This window comes from Marmota flaviventris, chromosome 1, assembly GCF_047511675.1.
Source record: "Marmota flaviventris isolate mMarFla1 chromosome 1, mMarFla1.hap1, whole genome shotgun sequence".
Lineage (NCBI taxonomy): Eukaryota > Metazoa > Chordata > Mammalia > Rodentia > Sciuridae > Marmota > Marmota flaviventris.
The window spans coordinates 220,426,195-220,447,835 of record NC_092498.1 but is presented as its reverse complement, the minus strand read 5'-3'; the positions used below and the strand labels follow the sequence as shown (position 1 = coordinate 220,447,835).

The window sequence follows — 21,641 nt, the reverse complement described above, 5'->3', positions numbered from 1 at the left end:
AGAGCCAGGGTCTCACTGAGTTGCTTAGCACCTTGCCAATTGCTGAGGCTGGCTTTGAACTGGTGATCTTCCTGCCTCAGCCTCCCAGCCGCTGGGATTAAGGGCGTGCACCACCGCGCCCGGATATTTATTTATTTTTCAGTACTGCATATTGAACCCAGTAGTTCTCCATCATTGAGCTACATCCCCATCCCCACCCCTTTCCATTTCTTATTTTAAGACAGGTCTCTCTCTCTCTCTCTCATGTTTATTTAGTTGTAGATGAGCACACAGTATCTTTTTATTTATTTTTATGTGGTGCTGAGGATTGAACCTAGTGCCTCACACATAGGAGGCAAGCATGTTACCACTGAGCTACAGCCTCAGCCCCAAGACAGGTCTCTTAAATTGCCCAGACTGCCCACGGATTTGTGATCCTCCAGAGTCCGTGGAACCACAAGCTTGCCTACCGCACCCTGGCTTTTTTTTTTTTTTTTTTCATTTTTGCATGTTTAATAAATAATGAGGACAGTATTCTACAATTTATAGATGCCTGTCCATCTGCGTTTATCCAGTGAGGACTTTGGGGCGCCATTATTAGTATCCCCAGTTTATTTTTGTGGAAGCTGAGGTTCTCAGAGGTTGATCAGGTGGCTCTAGGACGCATAGCATGAACTTTAGGGAGATCGAAAGGAAAGTCCAGATCTATCAGACTCCCAGTTGAAAAGCTGAGGGGCAGCTTGGGCATCGTGTTTCCTGGATATTTCCTTTATTTAATTTTTAGTTGTAGTTGAACACAGTACTTTTATTTTATTTATTTATTTTCATGTACTGAGGATTGAACCCAGGGCCTCGTGCGTGCTAGGCAGGCGCTCTACCCCTGAGCCACAACCCCAGCCCTCCTGGATATTTTCAAACTCATCCATTCCCTTCAGCCTCACTCAGTTGACCCACTAGTCCCCAAGCCCCCAAAGACGGGAGCAGACTGGGTGTGGTGGCACATAGTTAGGAGGCTGAGGCAGGAGGATGGCGCTGGAAATACCAAGCCCAGAAGTAGGTGGCCAAGGCAAACTTCACTTTTGCCAGAAGGGGGTGCTACCCAGTGCACCTGGGTGGGTAGGCTGCCTGCTGTGTCCCTAACTGAGCAGTCCCCCTGGTCCTGATAGGAGGAACTGGGGTTTACAATCTACACAATTGCCTAATTTGAAAATTGGGGAGTACAAATGGAAGGGCTGTAGTTAAAATAACTACAAGTGGATCTTACATCCCAATTAAGGCTAAATACCATATTATGAAAATGCACCACAAAACTTCCTCACTATTTCTCACAATTGCAAGTTCAAGGCCAGTCTGAGCAACTCAGGGAGGCTCTAAACAGCTTAGACCCTTTCTCAAAATAAAAATAACACAGACTGGGAATGTACTCAGTGGTGAGGCACCCCTGGGCTGCACGCCAGGTCCAGGAAAGAGTGGAGCAGGAAGGATGGATTAAAGGAGATGCTTTGTGGAGCCTGGGTTCAGCCCCAGCCTCTCCAGGTGGTCCTCTCAGGCTAGGAAGGGCCAAAGCTTTTGTCCAGTTGGGGAAACTGAAGCCCAGGGAGCGGAGCCCGCAACAGGGTCCCACTGGCTGTGAAGACTAGGGAAACCAGGTTCCAGGCTGCTGTCCACAGGGCCCTGAGGCAGGAGCCTGCTGAGGTGGGAGGAGCAGAGCAGAGAGACATTAAAGGCAGCCCTGGAGGAGGCTCAGTCTGTGTGGCCAGTAAGACACCAAAAAAGAACAAAGGAAAAGGTGAGACTCCAGGGCTGAAGGAGGTGACAACGCTGAGACACTAGCAAGGCCAGCCTCCAGAGGCCCCTCCTGCTGCCTGGAGCTTGGCTTCCCCACAGCTGGGGCAAGGCTGTCCCTGGCTGGAAGGGCCCGCCCCGCGAGGCTGGCAGCCTCTGGAGGCCACATTCCAGCCACCCTGCCCACGCAGGCCTGGCCACAATGACACCACGGGTGGGGAATGTTTTCTACAGACAGCAGCATCCTCCCTGACCCATCCCGGCTCACCCAGGGTGCCCAGGGCTGTGACCTCAGACCCTGCCTACTCCTGGGGTCACCTTCCTGACGCCCCAGGGTGGCCGAGTCAGCAGGACCTGCTCCCCTAGACCAGGGACACTTTGTATCCCACAGTCTGGCAGAGCCAGGGACCTGGGTGGAAGACAAGATTTCCAAGTTCTTTTTTAATTTAATTTTATTTTTATTTTTCAATGTAATCGGACACAACACCTTTATTTTATTTATTTTATCTTTATATGGCGCTGAGGATCGAACCCAGGGCCTTGCATGTGCTAGGTGAGTGCTCTACCGCTGAACCCCCACCCAGCCCCAAGGTTTCCAAGTTCTTTCTCCCTTCCCGATGCCTCAGATTCCTCTTTGATTGGATGGGACACCAGACTCTCAAGGCAGCATGTCCCTGGGAGCAGGCTCCTGGGTCCCAGCAGTCCCTGCACAGAGCTCCTGGTAACATGCTCAGGAAACTCCCTCAGGGTCCACCTGTGTGTGACGCGGCTCCCACTGAGCTCCTCTGGCCTGCAAGGCCCACGTTGTTCCTCTCATGGTGTTTCTTTATGATCCATTGTGAGGGTGTCTGTAGAGGGCAATGGATTTCCACTTCTTGATGGTATCAAGCTTCCTTGTAAAAACTTAAGCAAGAAAAATGCTAATGACACAAAGACTAGTGGAGACAGGTGCAGTGACACAGGGAACACAGCATGGGGCCAAGTGTGGGGTGTTCTGTGACACATCAGAGGTGTCCACATGGGGAAGACAAAGACCCGGCATCGCCCGCCAAGTCACGTGTGTTTGTGAGACATGCACACCTGAGGATCAGTGTACACGTCCAGCCCACAGGTCAATCTGTTTTCTCAAATGGAAAACCAGGTGTTCCGGAGGACAGTAACAGGACAGGATACTGTTAAGGTCAGCCCCAAAGCCCTCTTGTGCAGTATCCTGTCATTCCTAATCTAAGGGGCAGTATCCTGTACTCATTCCTCAAACCACCAGCTCTTCTGCCTGTCCTGGAAGGCCACATTGGTGGGCTCCTGCACATCTGGCTGCTTTAACTCAGCATTGTTTGAGATTGACACCTGCTGTGTACTTTTTTTGTGTGTGTGGCTGTGTAGTGTTCCACAGTGTGAATTTATGAGGATGTCTTTCACATTCTCCTGCTGATAGAGAGCAAAAGGAATATATAGAACAGAGGAATTCAGAAGTACAGTTTGCACATATTAATTGTACTAATCTCACAACTTTTCTGTAAGCTTAAGGTCTTTCAAAAACTCAATGGAGTTGGGCACACTTATAATCCCAGCGGCCCAGGAGGCTGAGGCAGGAGTATCTTGGGTTCAAAGCCAGCCTCAGCAATGGCAAGGCACTGAGCAATTCAGTGAGATCCTGTCTCTAAATAAAATACAAAACAGGGCTGTGGATGTGGCTCAGTGGTTGAGTGTCCCTGAGTTCAATACCCAGTATTCCTCTTGGAAAGAAAGAAAGAGAGAGAGAGAAAAGGAAGGAAGGAAGGAAGGAAGGAAGGAAGGAAGGAAGGAAGGAACGAACTAACTAACTTACAGGGAGCAGTGGCATGCAGTGGCTTGGGAGGCTGAGGCAAGACCCTGTCTCTGATTAAAGTATAAAAAAGAACTGGCGATGTGGGTCAGTGGTTAAGTGCCTCTGGGTTCAATCCCTGGTACCAAAACAAAACAAAGCCACACAGTATGTAACTCCATTAACAGAAAATGTCCAGGACAGGAGGGGGACTCCAGGTGGACAGGCATTGGATTCCTCTGTGGGGTGGTGGAATGTTCTTGAATTAGTGGGTATGGTTGCACAACTGCGAGTGCACTACTAAGGCTGAATCGCGCACTTCACGTGGGCGATTTGTATGGCATGCAGAATACATTCAGTCAAGCTGCTATTAAACCACGTAAGTCAGACTCCTGGGTGAAGTGGCCTCCCAGGTGAGCGCTGGTCCTCTGGAGGGGCCTGAGGACATCCTGGTGGGGGCAGGGCCCTGGGGAGGGAAGGGAAGCTTCTTTATTCAGCATGGAGTGCTGCATCCTCTGCCACCACTGGAATCACCTGCTGGTTCCTTCAGACGTCCCTTGCTGGCCATTTTTCACGGGAGCCATGTGGGGTGAGGTGACAACCCCAGGTCATGCAGGTCTGGTGTCAGGATTTGAATGTGGGGAGCAGGGCCAGGCTGCCTACCCACCCTGGGGCTGGAGACCCGGCTGGCCCCACCCACTGCGGACCCGCCCAGGGCAGGAAGAGTCGGGGGAACCCCTGAGCCGCCAGACCGGTCTCCCGTCCAGAGGGCTCCCCAGAGGGCGGCTGCTCACAGGTCTCCACCTTAGAGCTATTTTAAGGTGCCGCCTGGGGTCAGGGAGGAAAGCCAGGGGTGTTGGGAGCAGTGGGCAGACCTGGGATCTGGGGATGTGCTCCTGTGGGCTTTGGGGAGGTCGCTGCGCTGAGGGCCTGTCAAGGGCACCTCTTGGCTCTGAGCCTGTGGAGCCACTGTGCGCACCTCGGAGCCCCGGGGTGCGGGCGGGCTGATGAGGGTGGCCTGCGTGGGGCTCGGGTGTGGCCAGAAGCAGGAGCCCGCGTGGGTGAGCAGCCGCCCATTCCTGCCACCTCAGACGCGCCGCCACGACATCTGGGGCGTCATCCGGCCCTCTCGGCTGACCACGGACTGGCCCACTTGTCCCAACTCCTGGGGCTGCTGCCCACCTGCAGCCCTCCCTCCCTATCCCACAGAGAAGCCCCTGCTGCCCACGCACCTCCCTGTCTCTGCCTCTCCCTGTCGCTGTTTCTTCGTCTCTCCTTGTCTGTCTCTCTCAGTAACTGTCTCTCGGCCTCCGTCTCTCCCTGAGCTCTTTCTCCTGTCGCTCCTGTCTCTGTACCTGCCTCACACCCTGGAGATAAACGCATGCACCCGAGGCCGCGAATCGTGGGCGGGGCCTGCCCTCCCCCAGGCGCCCATTGGCTGACTGCCGGGCTGTGCCCGCCCAGAGGCAGACATTGGCCCCGCCTCTCGACTGCCATTGGCCAACGCGAGTCCCGCCCCCGTCCCCCCGCGAAGCCAGGTCGAGCCGCGGACCCCGGAGACTAGAGCCGGCGGTGAGCGGAGTGGGCCATGCGCCGCCGCCTCTGGCTTGGCCTGGCCTGGCTGCTGCTGGCGCGTGCGCCCAGTGCTGCGGGGACTCCGAGCGCCCCAAGGAGGCCGCGCAGCTACCCGCACCTGGAAGGCGACGTGCGCTGGAGGCGCCTATTCTCCTCCACCCAATTCTTCTTGCGCGTGGACCCCGGCGGCCGGGTGCTGGGCACCCGCTGGCGCCACGGCCAGGACAGTAAGTGCGCTGGGGCAGCAGGCCGGAGAGGGCGGCGGGGGCACAGTATTGACAAAGGGTGGGCTGACCAAGTCATTCCCTAGCTCGGGCCTGTTTCCTCTGCCCTAAGGTGGGTGCAACCCACTGGGTAAGAGGAAGGGTGGGGCACTCAAGGCTCCTGGCTTCCTGCAGACAAGGGTCTGAACGGTATAGTTCTGAGAGTGTGGGTCGCCAGAGTACAGGAGGGAAATGGGCAGCAGGGAGGGTTGCAGTGGTCCAGCTGGGTCAGGGGGTGGACACTCAACTCTGGGCTCCTGACACTGAAGTCAGTACCTATGTTGATGTGACTCCTGTGTCTTCCCAGACACCCCGTGTGACAGGTGAAAGAACCGAGGCACAGAGAGGGAAACGAGCTACAGAGGGTCCCACCAAACAGGGGAGGTGGAGCTGAGGCTCACAGTGACAGGAAGCCCCACTGTCTCTGCTTTTGGGCTGTGGCCTCTGGGCCCTGCTCAGCAAGTGTGAAATATGTATGGCAGGAGGAGAGGCCAGGCACAGAGGAGACTGGGCACTGGGAGACCAGGGGTCACAGCTGCCCGGTCTGGGCAGGGGGCAAGCTGGTCACTGGCACCTGAATCACCACCATCAGGAGACATAATCACCCCTGCCCTTCACAGAGGCTTTCATCTGGGGCTCCAAGGCCCTGAGGCAGCACGCGGGGAGGGCAATGACAGGGGACTGGCCAGGCAGGTCCATCCATGGTAGCATGGCCAGGCGGGGTGGCCTCAGGCTGGCGGAGAGAGCTGGCTCTGCCAGGCGATCTGGAGTGGGCACTGCTTCCCTTGAGCTTCTGCCCCATCTGGACAGGGATGGGGTGATGGAGGACAGGTGGCTCTGTGAACGGGCTCTTCTTCCTGAATTGGAGGTTACTGATGGCACCGCGGTGCACTGTGGCATGTGGGTCCCCGTCCTCTCAGCCAGAGAGTGATGTAGCCCTCACAGCGGGCCATGCGGGTCAGGAGGGGGTCTGGCGGCCTCTCTGGGAAGGTGGTGAGCCTTGGATGGTGACCAGGAGCTGACCGTGCACATGGGCTGTGCACCTGGCCCTGGAGGGCGAGTGGCGTGGCAGTGGAGGTGGTACTGCCACCTCACAGGCTTTGGCCTCCATGTCCAGAACAACAGCTGGAGGGCAGCGCCTGGAGTCGGCCCTTGGCGCCATACCCAGGCACAGTGGGAGGGTCCTCGCTGTGCCTCTACTGGACGGGGCTGCACTCATGGTGCAGGCCCTGTCCAGTGACCCACTGACAGGCTGCTGTGGTGGCCCCTCTGGGGAGTCAGTGCGGGCAGCACCTCCATCCAGGGCTGCCAGGGCAGCAGCGGGCTCCCTGGAACAGGGCAGGAAGTGCGCCTGAGGAGAGGGAGCCAGGCCTCTGTGGCTCTACGGGGCCTAGCTGCCCTTCTGGCCCTCAGCAGTTGGCCAAGGGCTGCCCGGACTCCATCGCGAGCTGCTGCGAGCACACACAGACCCAAGGAGTCCTGGGCGGCTCAAGCCGAGCCTGGTTCCCAGCCTTGTGCCTGAGCTGAAGGACATGGACAGGGATGCCCGGCTCCTGAGCAGCCCGCCTGGGCAGGCGCACAGTAGGGGTGCAGATGAGTGGAGGGTGAGGCAGGGCATACGTGGAGAGATGGTTAGTGGGAGTGGAAGCTGGTGGTGGCCCTGACCAGCCCCTCTGCGCAGGTGTTGTGGAGATCCGCTCTGTCCACGTGGGCACCGTGGCCATCAAGGCTGTGCATTCAGGCTTCTACGTGGCTATGAGCCGTCAGGGCCACCTCTATGGGTCGGTGAGTACCGGGTGGTGGTGGGCAGGGGTGGACAGAGGGCAGCGTCAGCTGGCCTCACGCACCGCCCTCAGCGGGTCTGCCGTGTAGACTGCAGGTTCCTGGAGCGCATCGAGGAGAACGGCTACAACACCTACGCCTCACTCCGCTGGCGCCACAGGGGCCGGCCCATGTTCCTGGCACTGGACGGACGGGGGGCTCCCCGGCAAGGCATGCGCACACGGCGGCATCACCTGTCCACCCACTTCCTGCCCGTCCTGGTCTCCTGAAGCCCTTTGAGGTCTCAAGAGCCTGCTGACAGACCTGGAGGCTGGGGCAGGAAGGAGGGCCCCAAGGACACCTGAGACAGGTGGCAGGGGCCAGGCTGCAGGGCGTTGGGCTCACTCATCCTGAGCTCTAACTGGGTGCCTACTGGGGGGCCTCACTGGGTCCCCCAGGCTGGGGGAGGCAGATGGCAAGCTGTGTCCACGGCCCAGCACGAGGAGGAGCACGTCCAGGATGAAGGCACGCCCAGGCCGGGCTGAGGAGGAGTGCCCTGGATGGGAGCTGGCAAGGGCAAAGGCTGAGGGGTGCACGGGGCGGCTTGTGGGCAGCAAGGAGGGGCAGGCCTGCAGGGCCCAGCGCAGTGTGCGTGGGACATTTGCACCGCCACCAGGCAGCCATGCAGCCAGAACAGCAGCCCAGACGTCCAGGCCTCACCCCCAAGGCCTGTGGACATGGCACTTCCCAGGGCAAGGGGCTCTGGTGGGGATCAGGGGAAGAGACCCCTGAGTGGGGCCACCCAGGGGTCCTCCTGAGAAGAGGCAGGAGGGCCAAAGTCAGAGGCCCCGGAAGATGCTGGAAGATGCTGCGCGGCTGGCTCTGGGCTGGAGGAGGGGGATGGGGACTGTCCCTGGGCCTCAGGAGGATCTAGTCCTGCCTCGCCTGGGTTTAGCCAGGGCAGCCCACATTGGCTGCCACCCAGAACTGTTTGACAATAAACGTCTCAGCCTATCAGATGCTGTCGTGTGTCACAGCAGCAGGACACACACACACACACACAGATGCCATCATCCCAGCCTCCTGCCTCTTGGGATGGGTAGGGGCTGCCAAGGGGCTTTGGATCTTCGTCCTCCGCAGATGGACCCTTGGGACAGCACACCCAGCAGCCAGTCCTCACTGTATTCCTCCTGGCTGGGCATGGGACCGGAACTGCCCACACAGGTGGCAGCTTCGGCCACCCGAGGCGACAGCATTCAGAAGCTAAGCCTCGGGTCCCCACAGGCTGCGCAACTCAAAGCTCCCATTTCTGTCAGGAGCGAGCCCAGCTGTGGAGCTGCCCCCCACCAGGGCAGGGGGCAGATGGTTGCCTGGGTCAGCACCTGCTGCCAGCACAGGGTGCTCCAGGACCAGAGCTCCGTCTCACCCGCGAGGCCCCAGTGCCTCCCAGGTAGGGGTTGACTGTGGGCTGCTTCTGCCAGCCTCCCTTCTCTGCTCTGCCACGGCATCCACCAGGTCAGGCCACCGTGGTGTCCTTTCAGACACAGAAGCCCAGAAAGCACCCAGCAGGCATGGGGCAGGCGACGCCCTCGACTGTCCACGCTCCCTGGTACTGGGGCCTCGGGGTCATGGGACTCCAGGGCACCCCACCACCTGGGCAGCAGAGGCTGCTATACAGGCCATACTGGCTGCCCAGTGCCACGGATGGTCCTGAGGCCGCACACCTGAGGGCCGAGAACAGAGGCCCTGCCTGACTTCCTGGAGCACTGGTTCCAGTTACACAGTTCTGCCACCAAGTGCCACTTGGCCTTCCTGGAACACTCCACTCGATGTCCACGGCCTGCTCTGTGGTCAGGAGGCGTGCAGCCCCTGGGCTCCCGGGGGAGGCAGGGCCCCACAGGACGGCACCCTCGCCCTGCCAGCCGCTCAGGCCCTCTGGACACACTGGCGCGGAAGGAAAACGCCGAGCCACCGGCTCCTCTTTCAAGTAAGTGTATTTTAAATAGCTTTCAAGATACACATATTTTTTCCCTTTAAAAAACGTCTGTTAGAGCAGTTTTGTTCCTGGTTCTGCTGGTCACCCTTGTGGTCCCGAGGCCGGCGCTCGCTGTGCGGTCCGAGGCCCCGTGGCCCGTCCAGGTGGCACACGCGGCTCTGGCGGAGCAGCTGCACAGATCATGCGTGGCCGCGCGAGAGCTAAAACGTCCATTTATTTCAAAGCAGTAATAATTTAAAATCATAAAAACCTTTCCACCGTTGAACGTTTGGAGGGTGAGGTTAGAGATGGGACAGAAGGCTGGTGCCCTGCAGGGGACATGTGGCCCACACCCCTCCGTGCAGGGAGCAGCTGGGCACGGATGTCCCTCCAGGGCTGCGTGGCTGGGGCTGGCTGAGCTCTGGTCCCCTGGAGAGCCGGGTCCCCGAGCCTGGCGCGCAGCCTGGGGCCTGCCGGAGCTGCGCAGCGGCCTGGGAGCTGGAGCTGGCGCCGGCTCAGGAGTTGCTCGTGGCGTTCTCGTTGCTGGGCGAGGAGGAGGAGGAGGACGAGGAGGAGGACGAGAAGCTCACCCCAGTCAGGCCCGGGGGGTTGGTGGCCGTGTTCTGTCCGGTGAGGCTCTTGCGGCAGACAGGGCAGCTGTCGTGCTTTGTGGGGACAGAGGTGAGGCGGGGAGTTAGAGGCTGGCGCCCCCGGAGCGGGCGCGGGCAGCGGGTGGGCTCACCTGCTCCAGCCAGGGCACGATGCAGCCGTTGTGGAACAGGTGGTTGCAGGGCAGCTGCCGCACACTCTCGCCCAGCGCGTAGTCGTCCTTGCACACGGGGCACTCAAGCCCAGAGCCTGTGGGACAGGCAGGGCCAGGTGGGTCCAGGCCCCCGTGGGCCCCACCCCAGCAGGAGCACCTAGGCCCTGGGCACCAAGGCCAAGAAGAGCATACCTACGTGCTCCTCGGTGACGGGGACGGTGGGCAGGGCCTGGATCTTCTCCTTGTCTGCGGGAGGGGGGCCCGTGTTTTCAAACTGGTTGAGGAGCTGAAAGACCAGAGGGGAGTGCCAGGAGCTCCAAGGCAAGGCACCCCAGGGAGCAGGCACCCCCGCCCATGGGGCAAGGCTGGAGGACCTACAAGAGCATCAGGGCGTGGTCCTGGGCTGGCTGGGCCCCAGGTTCTGCCAGGGAGGTGGCTGGGCCCACCGCTGCCTCGACTACCTACTGGCTGCTCAGGGTCCCAGTCCACTCAGAGTATGGGCGGTGCCCAGGCAAGAAAGAAAGAGCGCGGGGGCCACCAGGGCAGATCTAGCACCTTGGTCCATGGGATGTCAGAGGTAAAGGCCCCAAGGTCATAACAGGCAAGAGGCGAGATGCAGGGACCTCCAGGGTGGTCTCTGCAAGAGGAGACCATGCCCTGCCTTCTCTGTCTGGATGAACCCCCAAAATGCTGGGTGTAGTCACCCTGTACCTGCGTGATGATGGCATCCAGGCCGTTGGCCCCCCAGGCGTAGTCCATTGGGTTGGAGTGCAGGACGCCCCTGGGGGCGAGAGGCCAGGTCAGGAGGCCAGGGGTGCCAGGGGTGGGCGGGTGTGCCCCCCACCCCGTGCTACTCACCAGGGGCCCAGGCCCAAGTTGGGGATGGTGGCCGGAGTGATGATGCCGTTGACCAACTGCTGGATGATCCTGGAAGAGAGGGGGCAGGTCACACACCCATGGGAGTCGGGCCTGTGCCAGCACCCAGAGATGACCCATCAGGGCTCAGGTGGAGAAAAAAACAAGGAAAAGAACCCAGCACAGCCTCCTGCTGAGGTCCAGGGGAGCGAGCCGTTTCATGCGCATTTCACGGTGGCCTGGGCAGCCCAGACGTGCTGTGACACAACTCCTCAAGCCGGGGCCAGCTGCAGCCCCCACCTGGCACGGTCCTGCCTCCAAAGTGCAGCGTGGGGCTTCAACTCCCCTGGGATGAGGGGAGCCAGGCTTCTGGGAGGAGGGGCTGTCAGAAGGGCCAGGCCAGCCCTGCTCCTGAAACCGTGGACCCCCCGGGCTGCAAGGCCAGGCCTTCTTTCACAGGAGCCTGGCAAGAAGCCCAGGCTTCAGCAGAACACGTGCCTGCGTCCAAGGGCCTGAACAACCCGTCTCGCTGAGCGGGGCCCTCTCTGGCCACCCCCAGGCCCCCTCACCCTTCCAGCGTGGGGACGCCTTCGTGCCGGCCGGTGGCCCGCCTGGCGGTGAGGCGGGCTCGGGGCTGCCGGGCGCCATACCGGTGCCGGGACTGGTGTTCTCTCTCCCTCCGGCTCTCAGGGTCCCTGCTGTCATCGGCCTGTGCCCCAGGAGGGAACGTGGGGATCTCAAAGCTGTCGTCAAAGATGCCGAAAGCAAACTGTCCGTAGCCCTGGGGCAGTGTGAACAGGTGCTGGTCCACGTTCTGGAGAGGGGAGCAGGACCTGAGCCTGCGTGGTCTGCTCAGGGCCCCATACACAGAGGCAAGGAGCCCTGGGACAGACAGGCAGATGAAAGGCAGGTACGACAGTGGGGCTGTCAAACCCACCTGGGCGGCCCAAGGACCCTGGCCACAGCCTCCAGGCCATCACCTTTCCATGTCCTCGAGGAGGAGGACAGGCCCATGCCCCTGCACCCCGCTCACTGCCCATACCCAGCCCTTGTGGGGCCTGTCCCCGGGGGGCACACACCTCCTGCAGGTGGGCCCATCCCAGGCATAGGGGCTCCATGAGCCAGGGAGGGTCCAGCCTGCTTAGAACTCACCCCAGCAGGCAGGGCACAGGCAGACAGTGACATGTGGACACCAGACTAAGCAGTTGAGGGATGCAAGAGGCAGGGGACCAGGAGCCAAGCTGGGTGGGCCAATGGCAGAATGACAATAGCTGGAATTCCTACTCACCTCAAAGGGCTGCCGGCTCTGGTCAGCGGGGGCCGTGGAGGGAGCGGAACCGTTTTCTGTATTCCTGGGGAGAGAAGGTGCTTGTCGGCAGAAGCCAGCAGCCCTTGCCGTCCCTTAGGGCACACAGCCATCCTCCACGTCAGGAAAGAGGAACGCAGCACCGGAAGCACCTGGCACCTTCCGTCTCAGGACTCCACACGTGCTCAAGTGACAACAGCGCCCCAACCACCGTCAGCAGCTCACATCAGCTCCAGCGTCAATCCGCCTTCTGTCCCCACCACAGCGCATGTGGGTGTCTGTGTGGGTGCCATCCCCACGAGGTGAGGGAGGCGGTGAGGTGGGCACACATACACTGACCAAGTGCCACGAGGCTATCGTCCCTCTGCCTTGAGGCGTGTGTCCTGAAAGTCAGGACCCCAGGCCTGGCAGGTGTGCGACCCTCACCACTCTCCCAGCGCACCACCACGAGCTGTGCTATGCTACCTGGTCTCTTCTGGAAGCTCCTCGATAAAACCAGACTCACACCTGGGGCAGATGTAATCCTGCAGGAGAGAGGAGCAAGAGTCACCATGAACGCCCTCCATCAGCAAAACCCCCCTTTGCTAGAGCAAGCGCAGGCTGCAGCCCTCAAGAGCCACTCCTGGCCTGTGGGTCATGAAGGGTCGGGGGATAAGGGAGGCCCGGGGACGTGTGTTCCCACTGGCCACATAGCTGCTGCAGCGAGAGACTCCCCCTATGGCCTCAATGACCCAAGCCACCTGTTGGATGCTCCTGGAGGCCAGGCCCAGGTTTTTCTGGTGGTCTCCTGTCCCGGAGTAACCCAGACTCGGCAGGCGTCCCAATGACAGAGGTCCTGGGGCCTCTTGGGAGGGGCACACTCAGACACAGGAGCTACAGACCCATAGTGGCACCCCAGCACTGGCAGCCAGGTAGGCAGCCTGCTACGCCGGGGGCATAGATGATGCTGTCATGTCCTGGAAGGGAAGCCAAGGACCGACTCTGGGGATGGCAGGCTCCTGAGTCCCAAGAGCAGGTGACAAACCCCAGCCACACTCAGATCAGGCAGGCCCACGTCAGCTAAGGTGTCCTGCAGTTCAAACAGGGAGACAAGTCTGTTGGCCTGGTGGCTCCCACACCTCCCAGACTTGGCCTGCCCCAGAGCTCTCTCAGGTCACTGCAGCCCACACCGTAGCCCTGGAAATCAGGCAACCCCCTCTTCTCGGCCAAGGATCACTTGTCACTGGGGCCATGCAGCCTGGGGGCATATGTCCCATAGGGTCCCCAGGCCACGGTGGCTGTAAACAGTGCCTGCCACACTTTCCTCTCAGACCCAAAGCCACCTCTGCAGGCTTGACCCAAGCTCCTCCCCATGACCTGTATCACTAGCTCTAGCCAAGACTGGCCAGCTGCCCCCTGTCCAGAGCAGCCAAGGTCCCAGCCAGAGGCAGCTTGTGCCCAGTTCTGACACCCTCCTGGCCCTGCACTGTCCATTCTGCCACAACTGCCTCCCCCTAAGTGTCCATCTGGACACCATTCTGCAGAGGCCACCCTCACCAGCCCTGCTGCTTGGCCACTTCTGTTCCTCACAAGCCTCTGTCAGGATGACGGACCCTGGCTGTGTGCCCACTTACTCCTCCCCTGGAGGTGGGGAGAGGGATAGGCACCAACCTGCCCAGTGAAGATATGTACAACCATGCATCCCGTGCCACATCTCTTCATTCAGGTAATGCTTGTACAACACACACACAGAGAGCCCTCAGCCAGGCACCACAGGGAAGCTGGGGAAACTGAGCCAAGAGATGAGAGGGCCACAGTGCTGAATGCCTTTATGGGTCTCTGAGGAAGCCCACCAGTCTGTTTCTCTTTTTATGTATTATTATTATTATTTTTTAAGCTGTTGATGGGCCTGTTTTATTTATATGTAGTGCTGAGAATCGAATCCAGTGCCTCACGCATGCCAGGCAAGCGCTCTACCACTGAGTTATAACCCCAGCCCACACCACTACTCTTCATGCAGGATAATAATGCAGACTTCTCAGCTGAGCATGGTGTGCAGAAGCATGGGGAGATGTGGACGCCCAACTCTCTCCATAGCCCCAGGGGTGCATGTGACACTCCTCATGTCCTTTTCTTCTTAGACCTAGCAGCTGCCACCAAGATTCGCATCTGCATCGTGTCCGCCTCACAGCATGTGTGAACCCTGCACCAAGGACACGAGGCTCCTGGTATGGGCTGGAAGAACACCAGGAGAGCAAAGCTGCTGCTCAGCACAGATCTGCTGTGAGGGCTTTTGCACACCTGCAACTGCACTCAGGGCACCTGGTGGGATGGTGTCCACTGCACACAGGCCCCACAGGCACTGAAGCCCAGTGGCACTTAACTGCACCTTCCAGGATTCTCTGGCTGATCTACCACCGACAGGCACCTTGCATGTGCCACTAGACAGAAGGCTCAGGGTGTGGAGGCCCTGGGACTGCAGGGGTGGCTCTGCCCAGGACCCCAGGTCAAGTTGCCCTCCTGGGCACAAACAGAAGAGTGCTGATGTGGGCAGAAACCTGAAAGGAAAAATTCAGCCCACAGCTGTCCTACCCACCCCAGCCATGACTCCCTGGGCATCCCCAACGCTCCACCCACCACCAGGTGCTGGGCTTACAGAATACTGCTGGGAGGCAGTTTCCACCTACCCTCCCTGGGGCCTTAACTTCCGCAGAACCACCACAGGACACTGGACAGACACTGTGAAGAGGAACAGGAATCTCTACCACAGCTTACAGCACACAGCAGGGCACACTAAATAGGCCAATGGATGTTGGGCAGAAACAGATACACACCTGGGGTGGGGAGAGAAGGGGAGAGAGGCTCCCAGAGACTTCCAGAGTCCAAGAAGGGCCGTCAGTGACAATAACAGTGCCCCCACTGCCCCTGGCTCACCCCTGGCCTTCCTTGTCCACCCATCCATTTCAGAGGTTGCATCACCCACTAGTTTACCCCTCTAGGAGGCAGCAGGCTTGTCAATGGGGTTGGGGAATGCCAGGTGGTCAGGCCTACAGCCACTTCCCCTCCCCAGGTGGCACAAAGAGATCCAAAGACTCCCGCTAAACAAAGTCCCTCCAACTATACCTGTCTGCCCTGGCTCGGGCCACAGGGTGCTGTGAGGGAGGGAGGCCAGAGAGGCCAGCACTGGGCAGGTGCCTGCCCACAGGGTGCTCCACATCCATGCCCTGTGTGTCATCCTGCCTGTACCAAATCTGAGAGGAGTCTGGGCTGTGTACCTGCCCTGGAGGCCTCCGGCTAGCCCGGCTGGTTCCTGCTCCCACCTGCCTCTCCACCTAAGCTGAGCAGTCCTGACGCCCAGATGCTCCCTGCACTGCTTCTCAGTCTCAGCCGACAAGAGCACCCGCCCACCTGTCTGCACAGTCCCCTCCTGAGGATACCCTCACAGGCAAACCACCAGGGAGACAGGCCAGGTACTGGCCACCTGCATACATGCTCCTTGCCCCCTAACTCCAATTCACTGAACAGGCCAGGATGTTGAGAAGTGGTGTAGCTGTTGGGGCCTCAGCTTGACTCAGAGAAGCCCCCTAGAGCAGGCTCAAGGGCCACAGCAGCTCAGGGGCTTGAGATGGTAACCTTATGACAGCAGCCAATCCCTGTCATCAGGAAGTAGACATTTCCTAACAACCAGCCAAGAGTCTGAGCCGCAGCAGACACCTCATAGCTGACTACAACATGGACAAGCTCCTCTTTGGGGTGTCAGGGACAGGCTGGGACTTTCCCAGGTTGACAGACCCCTCCCAGGGCACCAGGTATGCCAGTCCCAGTATACAGCAGTTCTGCCACAGCCAGCTGGCCACTGGTTGAGTCCCACCACAGCCCACAGGCCGGCATCCTCAAGACCAGTCACCACACCCTACCCCACACCCCTCCCCACTGTTACTGGTTCTTATGAAATTTTGCCAAGGTCTGATTTAGTGTTTGTCAGGCCCTGGGCCAGTCTATAAACCCTGTAAGGTGAAAGACCACATTGGACTGCTGTGACTAGAGGAATGTCCTTACCAGGTCTGGTGACAGTCAGAGGAGGTCAGGGTCCTCCTTGCCCAAAGCCACAGTCAGGAAGCAGCCACACCATGTGGGCCCCAGGAAGCCCAGGAAGGCAGACCAAGAATACAGCTGGGTCAGGTCAGCTCCACACACTGCACCCACCCTGCCCCGGGCTCCATCCCCCAAGACGGGATCTGTCCTGGGTCTCACAGCAGCTACAAGGGCAGCACTGTCACTAAGCCAGGCCTGCACACTACCAAGCCACCAGTCCTGCCTGCCACAAATAGAAAGGCAGGGACAATGAAAGCCAGAGCTGGAACAAGACTCCAGGAAGCTGGGATGGAAGAGAGGCAACTCTCAGCTCGGGTCTGTGCCGTGCCCAGACTTTACCTCCCTCTCCTTCTAGGGAGAGGATAAGCCCCTGGCTCCAGAAGCCGCTGCCTCTCTCCCCTCCAGGCCCCTCCTCCAGGGAACTCCGAAGGCCCATTGGTCAGGGAGTACCACCCCCAGGAGGTGGGTGACAAGCAGGGTGTAGCTATGGCAGCTCCACAGCCCTCGGCACCCAAGCCCCTTCCCCTCAGAGACCCGTCAACCCCCTGCACCTCCCTCTACCCGGCTCCCTCTGAGTCGCTGGAGAGTGGGTAGGGCGCAAAGAAGAGGGCCACAGGCCACTTCTCTGGGAGCCACCGCAGGCTTCAGTTTTCCCAGCCGAAACGCAGAATGGCCACTTTCCCCACCAGCCTGGGCAGGGAGAGTGCGGGCCGAGGCAGGAACGGCCTGCCCACCTGCTGACTCCAAGCCCGGGGGACGCACTGGTCTGAAGGGGCAGGAAGCGCCCCGGGCGCACCCAGGCCGGGCCCCTGGGGCGAGGGGGCGGCGCTCTCGGGGACCCTTGGCGCCCCGGCCCGAGGCTGACCTCGCCTCAAACACCTGCCATCGGCAGCTGCGGGACCCGGACGGCGCCTGGTCCCAGTGGCCGGGCCCACGCGGCCAGCGCTGCGAGGCGCGCCCCCGCAGCCCGGCCACGCGCTCGGCGAACACCCCCCGGCGCCGCTCCGGGCCCCGCTCCCCACGGCGGCCGCCCAGGGCCCGCATCCTCCGGAGCCGGGGCCAGGCGCCCCCGCCTGCGGCTCCCCGCGGCGCTCGGCCTCCGGGGCTCAGGCTGCGCCGCAGCGCCGCGCTTGCGGACCGGCGCCCGGGCTCGGCAGCGGCTGGGTCGCCCGCCCGCCGAGCCGCCGCGTCCCCGCCCCCGGAGCGGGGCTCAGGCCGCACCGCCCGGGCCTCCGCGGAGAGGACCCGCGCCGGCGCCGCCGGGCCCGGCCCCCGCCCGCCGCGGCCTGCCCAGGCCCGCGCGGACAGGCCCGCCCGCCCGGGCCTCACCGGCAGGCGCGGCACGATCTCGACCGAGCAGCAGTGGCAGAAGTACCGTCCGGGCTGCGGCGACGCCTCGGCCATGGCCGCCGCCGCCTCCGCGCCGCCCGCCCCCCGCGCGGCGCCCGCCGCCGGCCGTTTGCTGCTCCCTCGCCGGCCGACGCGCCCGCGCACGCTCACGCACGGCACGCACACTCACGCACGGCGTGGAGCGGACCAGCGGCGCGGGAAGCGCGCGCGGCGGGTGGAGGCGCGCGCGACGGTGGCCGCTGAGGGGCAAACTAGGAACGGCTGTCAAATTTGACTCCGGACGGCGGGGAGGAGCCAGACTGGAGTGCAGAGGCGGTCAGGGGGCGGGGACTGAGTGGGGTGGGGCCGAGTCACCTTGGCAACCTGGGTCTCCCCTGGGGCAGGTCACTGCGGTACCCCTCTTCCTCCTTTTCCCCCTCCTCCTGCCTTTTCTTCTCCACTCGCTCCTTTTCCTCCTCCTCCTCTTGCTCTTTTTCTCCCTTTCCTCCTGCTCTTCCTCCTTCCTCCTGATCCTCCCCTATTCTCCCCTCCCCCCTGTTCTTACTCTTCCTCCCCTCTAACTCTTCCCCCTGTTTTTCCTCTTCCTCCTCCCTCTTCCTCCGCCTGCCCCTCCCCTTTCTCCCCCCAGCCGCCTCCTCCGCTCTCTCCCTCCTCCGCGCTTGCTATCCCTCCTCCTAACCTGGGAAGGCACTGCACTCCCTCTGTTCTTCTCTCCCATTTGCCCTTCTCCTCCAGGTGCACCATTCCTCAGGCTATGGCCGGACTTCTGCCTCTTCTCTCTCCAGTTTTCTGCTAAATGTCACAGAGTTTTCTGATGCTCAGAACAAGAGTCGCTCTTGTTCCCACCTGAGAACTGCGAGGTCCTGCTCCAGCAGAAGGACCTCTGTGTCTCCTTCCCAGCTGCACCCAGGCTGTGCTTGGCACCCAGTTGTGAATCCATTGACACTGGTGGAATGAATACAGCCAGGGACACTCCTGGGTGGAAGGAGGACCCTTCCAAGCCTACCCACTGCCCATCCCTCAGTGTGACCCCTGGGACAGGAGACGCTGAGGTCCTGTTCCCACGATGCTCTTGGGGCCCAGGCCTCAGTGCCTCTGGGTACAGAGGAGCAGGAAACTTAATTTGGGAGGGGTCTCAAATTAATCAGCAGAGCTCTGCCATCATCCACTGCAGGCCAGCCTAATGGTAGGTTTATTTTTTCTATTCATGCACCAAAACAATCATTGAGCACCTACTGCATACCAGACCTTATGTGTGCTGGATGCATGCAAACATTCCCAGCCCCATAAGGCTGGAACCCTAGGGTGACCCTTCCTCTGCATGGGGAGAAAAGGAGTGCTTCCTGGGGGACAGAGAAACTGGGTAGTTGTCTGGAACCAATGCACTGTCCCCCAGGAAGCACTCCTTTTCGCAGGTTTGAGGAATGAACAGGAGCTGGTTGAAGAGGGCATTGGATTTCCTGGTAACCGTCTTAACCACGCCTATAAAGGCAATTACAAGCTATTCCTGCGCTGACCACCAGAGGGCGCACCGTTCCCGGGACTCCAGCTACCTCTCCAGGACCAAGGCTGGGAGGTCTTAAGCTCCAAACCAGGCCTGGCATGCCGGGCTCCAGGGTCATTTCACACCAGCACACATTAATCAGAAGTTTCTGAGGCCCTGCCCATGTGGCACCCTACAGTGGTGAGGCCTTCAGGCTGTGGGTCCCAATTCAGCTTCCACCAACCATCCACTGGCTGCAATTGGGCAAGTGGCTTGAGGTCCCGGAGCAGATGGCAGAGCCTGCCTGGAAGGGTACATGGACACCTTCGTCCTCCTTGGTCCTCAGGGGCCCTGTTGGGTGGTCAGAACGGGCCTTGGTGCAGCCTGCCCTTCCCAGGTCCCTTTCCTAGCTTCTCAGGGGCTCCCAGGGAGCTCCACCGCATGGCATCTGCAGCGCAGAGCCCTCTTCCTTCCTGGGTAGGAAGGACATCTCCCAACATTTAGGGCCCATCCCATCACACAGGAGGGGCCCCACAGATTCTGAATCAGTGAGAGCCTCCCATGCGGGGCCCAGGTGGCTTCCTGGGGCCTCACTGGGAACACAAGTGCTGTAAAACTGAGGGTCCGTCGTGCGTCCTGCCTGGCATCGAATCCTCTCCAAGGCCCCAACATGTGGAGACCCTAAGATCCCGCTGCACAAATGAGGGGGTAGCACTAGCTCAGGTCACCAGGTGTATGGAACTGCCCCCGCCCCCAATTCCTGGCAAGTCAACCCTGGCCTGCCGCCTGGGACCCAGAAGTGGAGGCTCCCGCCGGCAGGTGCCCTCTGGTAACCAGCCAGCCTCCTAGTTAGGCCTCCCGGCTGCAGATGAGACAGGCTCGGAGGGAGCACCGGGGATTCCCAGGGCAGAGGTCTCCTGTCCTTCCGCAGCGTCCCCGCAGGGCCGGAACACCCGACCCGACCATAGTTGAGAGTTTGCGTTGTGACCTTTAATTACACAAGTTGAATGAAGTCTCTGTTTCCATTTTCACTTGTATTTGCAGCACTTATTGGCAAGTTTTTGATTTCTCATTTCATTTGTCTTTTTGTTTTTTACTTTGTTGAGACTTCAGTTTTGTGGCTTTTGCTTATTTTTAACTTGTTCAAGTGATTTTTTGGCTTGTGGTTTTGGTCTGACTGTGGGTGCGTCTTCCCTGGGTGGGGTTTGGTGGTGGTTCAGCCGGGTTTCTGTTTGCTTTGTTTTTCTTGCATGGAGATAAGCACACCCAGCAAGGGGCTTCAGACTTTGAGCTCAGCTCAGGGGGACCCTTAAGCCACCTGCACCAGACCCAGGCTGGGAGCTGAAGCCTGCACATCCCCACCCCAGAGGTGGTCTGAGATCCCGGCTGTGCAGGTCCACCGCCCATCCTCCTGCTTGCTGAAGCCCAGGGAGTAAGATGTCAGAGGGGGGCTGGGAGGCCCGCGCGGGTCGGGGCACCTGGAGTCTTTCAGCTCCACGACACTAGAGCGTTGCTGACTTTATTGAAATAATTTCCAACTTGCAGAAAAGTTGCAAGAAAGTACAAAGGGCCCACGCCCGGTGCCTGTGGCCAGCTGCCCACCATCTGCCATGTTTCTCTGGGACTGTGTCTGAGTGGAAGCACTTGGGATGGCTTTGCTGCTCCTCATCTCAAATGCATGGGTGTGCCTCTGGGACCCGGGGAACCCTTGGCTGAATTTGCTCCTACTGTATGGGCACACCCCCACCTCAGAACACCCGTCATCTGTGTCTGCAGGCTGGGCACAGCCTCTCCATGCTCTTGTCATCAGGGACACTCCTGGGCCATGAACTGCAGGGCTGGGGCTCAGGACAGGACCTGAACTCCTAGTGAGTTGCCTTCCCATTCGAGCCTCGTCCCACAAACACTCAAGACCCAAAGATGAGAGAAGGAAGCTTCAAAACAGGCCACAGGAACAGGGAGGGGCCTGACAGCGGCCTGACAGTGGGGCCTCACTGCATCCACCACTGCATCCACCCCAGTAGGCCCCACTGCATCCACCAAAGTAGGCCCCACTGCATCCACCCCAGTAGGCCTCACTGCATCCACCCCAGTAGCCCCACTGCATCCACCCCAGTAGCCCCCACTGCATCCACCCCAGTAGGCCCCAATGCATCCACCAAAGTAGGCCCCACTGCATCCACCCCAGTAGCCCTCACTGCATCCATCCCAGTAGGCCCCAATGCATCCACCCCAGTAGGCCCCAATGCATCCACCCCAGTAGGTCCCACAGCATACACCACAGTAGGCCCCACTGCATCCACCACAGTAGGCCTCACTGCATCCACCCCAGTAGGTCTCACTTCATTCACCCCGGTAGCCCCCACTGCATACACCACAGTAGGCCCCACTGCATACACCCCAGTAGGTCTCACTGCATCCACCCCAGTAGCCCCACTGCATCCACCCCAGTAGCCCCCACTGCATCCACCCCAGTAGGCCCCAATGCATCCATCTGAGTAGGCCCCACAGCATACACCCCAGTAGGCCCCACTGCATCCACCCCAGTAGCCCCCACTGCATCCACCCCAGTAGGCCCCAATGCATCCACCCCAGTAGGCCCCACTGCATTCACCCCAGTAGGCCCCACTGCATCCACCCCAGTAGGCCCCACTGCATCCACCCCAGT

General features: G+C 60.3%; 2 protein-coding genes across 4 annotated transcripts; one reads left to right on the top strand and one right to left on the bottom strand.

Annotated features, from left to right (window-relative positions):
- Window positions 1-5,156: 5,156 nt before the first annotated feature.
- Window positions 5,157-7,457, top strand: Fgf22 (fibroblast growth factor 22). Its single transcript, XM_027952374.2, has 3 exons — window positions 5,157-5,370; window positions 7,088-7,191; window positions 7,263-7,457. Exons 1-3 carry the CDS (start codon window positions 5,157-5,159, stop codon window positions 7,455-7,457), a joined length of 513 nt encoding a protein of 170 aa, XP_027808175.2.
- Window positions 7,458-9,143: 1,686 nt separating this feature from the next.
- On the bottom strand, window positions 9,144-18,223 carry Rnf126 (ring finger protein 126). Of its 3 annotated transcripts, none has more exons than XM_027952611.2 (9): window positions 18,170-18,223; window positions 12,532-12,590; window positions 12,049-12,112; window positions 11,330-11,574; window positions 10,764-10,832; window positions 10,617-10,686; window positions 10,098-10,191; window positions 9,885-10,000; window positions 9,144-9,807 (listed from the first exon to the last, which is right to left on the bottom strand). In XM_027952611.2, exons 1-9 carry the CDS (start codon window positions 18,206-18,208, stop codon window positions 9,658-9,660), a joined length of 906 nt encoding a protein of 301 aa, XP_027808412.2. In that variant the 5' UTR covers window positions 18,209-18,223; the 3' UTR covers window positions 9,144-9,657. The 3 variants fall into 3 exon arrangements, with proteins under 3 accessions (XP_027808412.2, XP_027808411.1, XP_027808413.1); XM_027952610.2 differs by lacking the exon at window positions 18,170-18,223 and adding an exon at window positions 17,470-17,602; XM_027952612.2 differs by lacking the exon at window positions 18,170-18,223 and adding an exon at window positions 17,470-17,601 and having other exon boundaries at window positions 11,411-11,574.
- Window positions 18,224-21,641: the final 3,418 nt, after the last annotated feature.

Excerpts from the sequence above, each read along its gene's own strand:
- Fgf22 (XM_027952374.2), top strand. The coding sequence starts at position 5,157 with ATGCGCCGCCGCCTCTGGCTTGGCCTGGCCTGGCTGCTGCTGGCGCGT. Across the intron at positions 5,371-7,087 it reads CTGGCGCCACGGCCAGGACA|GTGTTGTGGAGATCCGCTCT; the intron begins GTAAGTGCGCTG and ends CCCTCTGCGCAG. Across the intron at positions 7,192-7,262 it reads AGGGCCACCTCTATGGGTCG|CGGGTCTGCCGTGTAGACTG; the intron begins GTGAGTACCGGG and ends CACCGCCCTCAG.
- Rnf126 (XM_027952610.2), bottom strand. The coding sequence starts at position 17,544 with ATGGCCGAGGCGTCGCCGCAGCCCGGACGGTACTTCTGCCACTGCTGC. Across the intron at positions 10,687-10,763 it reads AACTTGGGCCTGGGCCCCTG|GGGCGTCCTGCACTCCAACC; the intron begins GTGAGTAGCACG and ends TCTCGCCCCCAG. Across the intron at positions 9,808-9,884 it reads TCGTGCCCTGGCTGGAGCAG|CACGACAGCTGCCCTGTCTG; the intron begins GTGAGCCCACCC and ends GTCCCCACAAAG.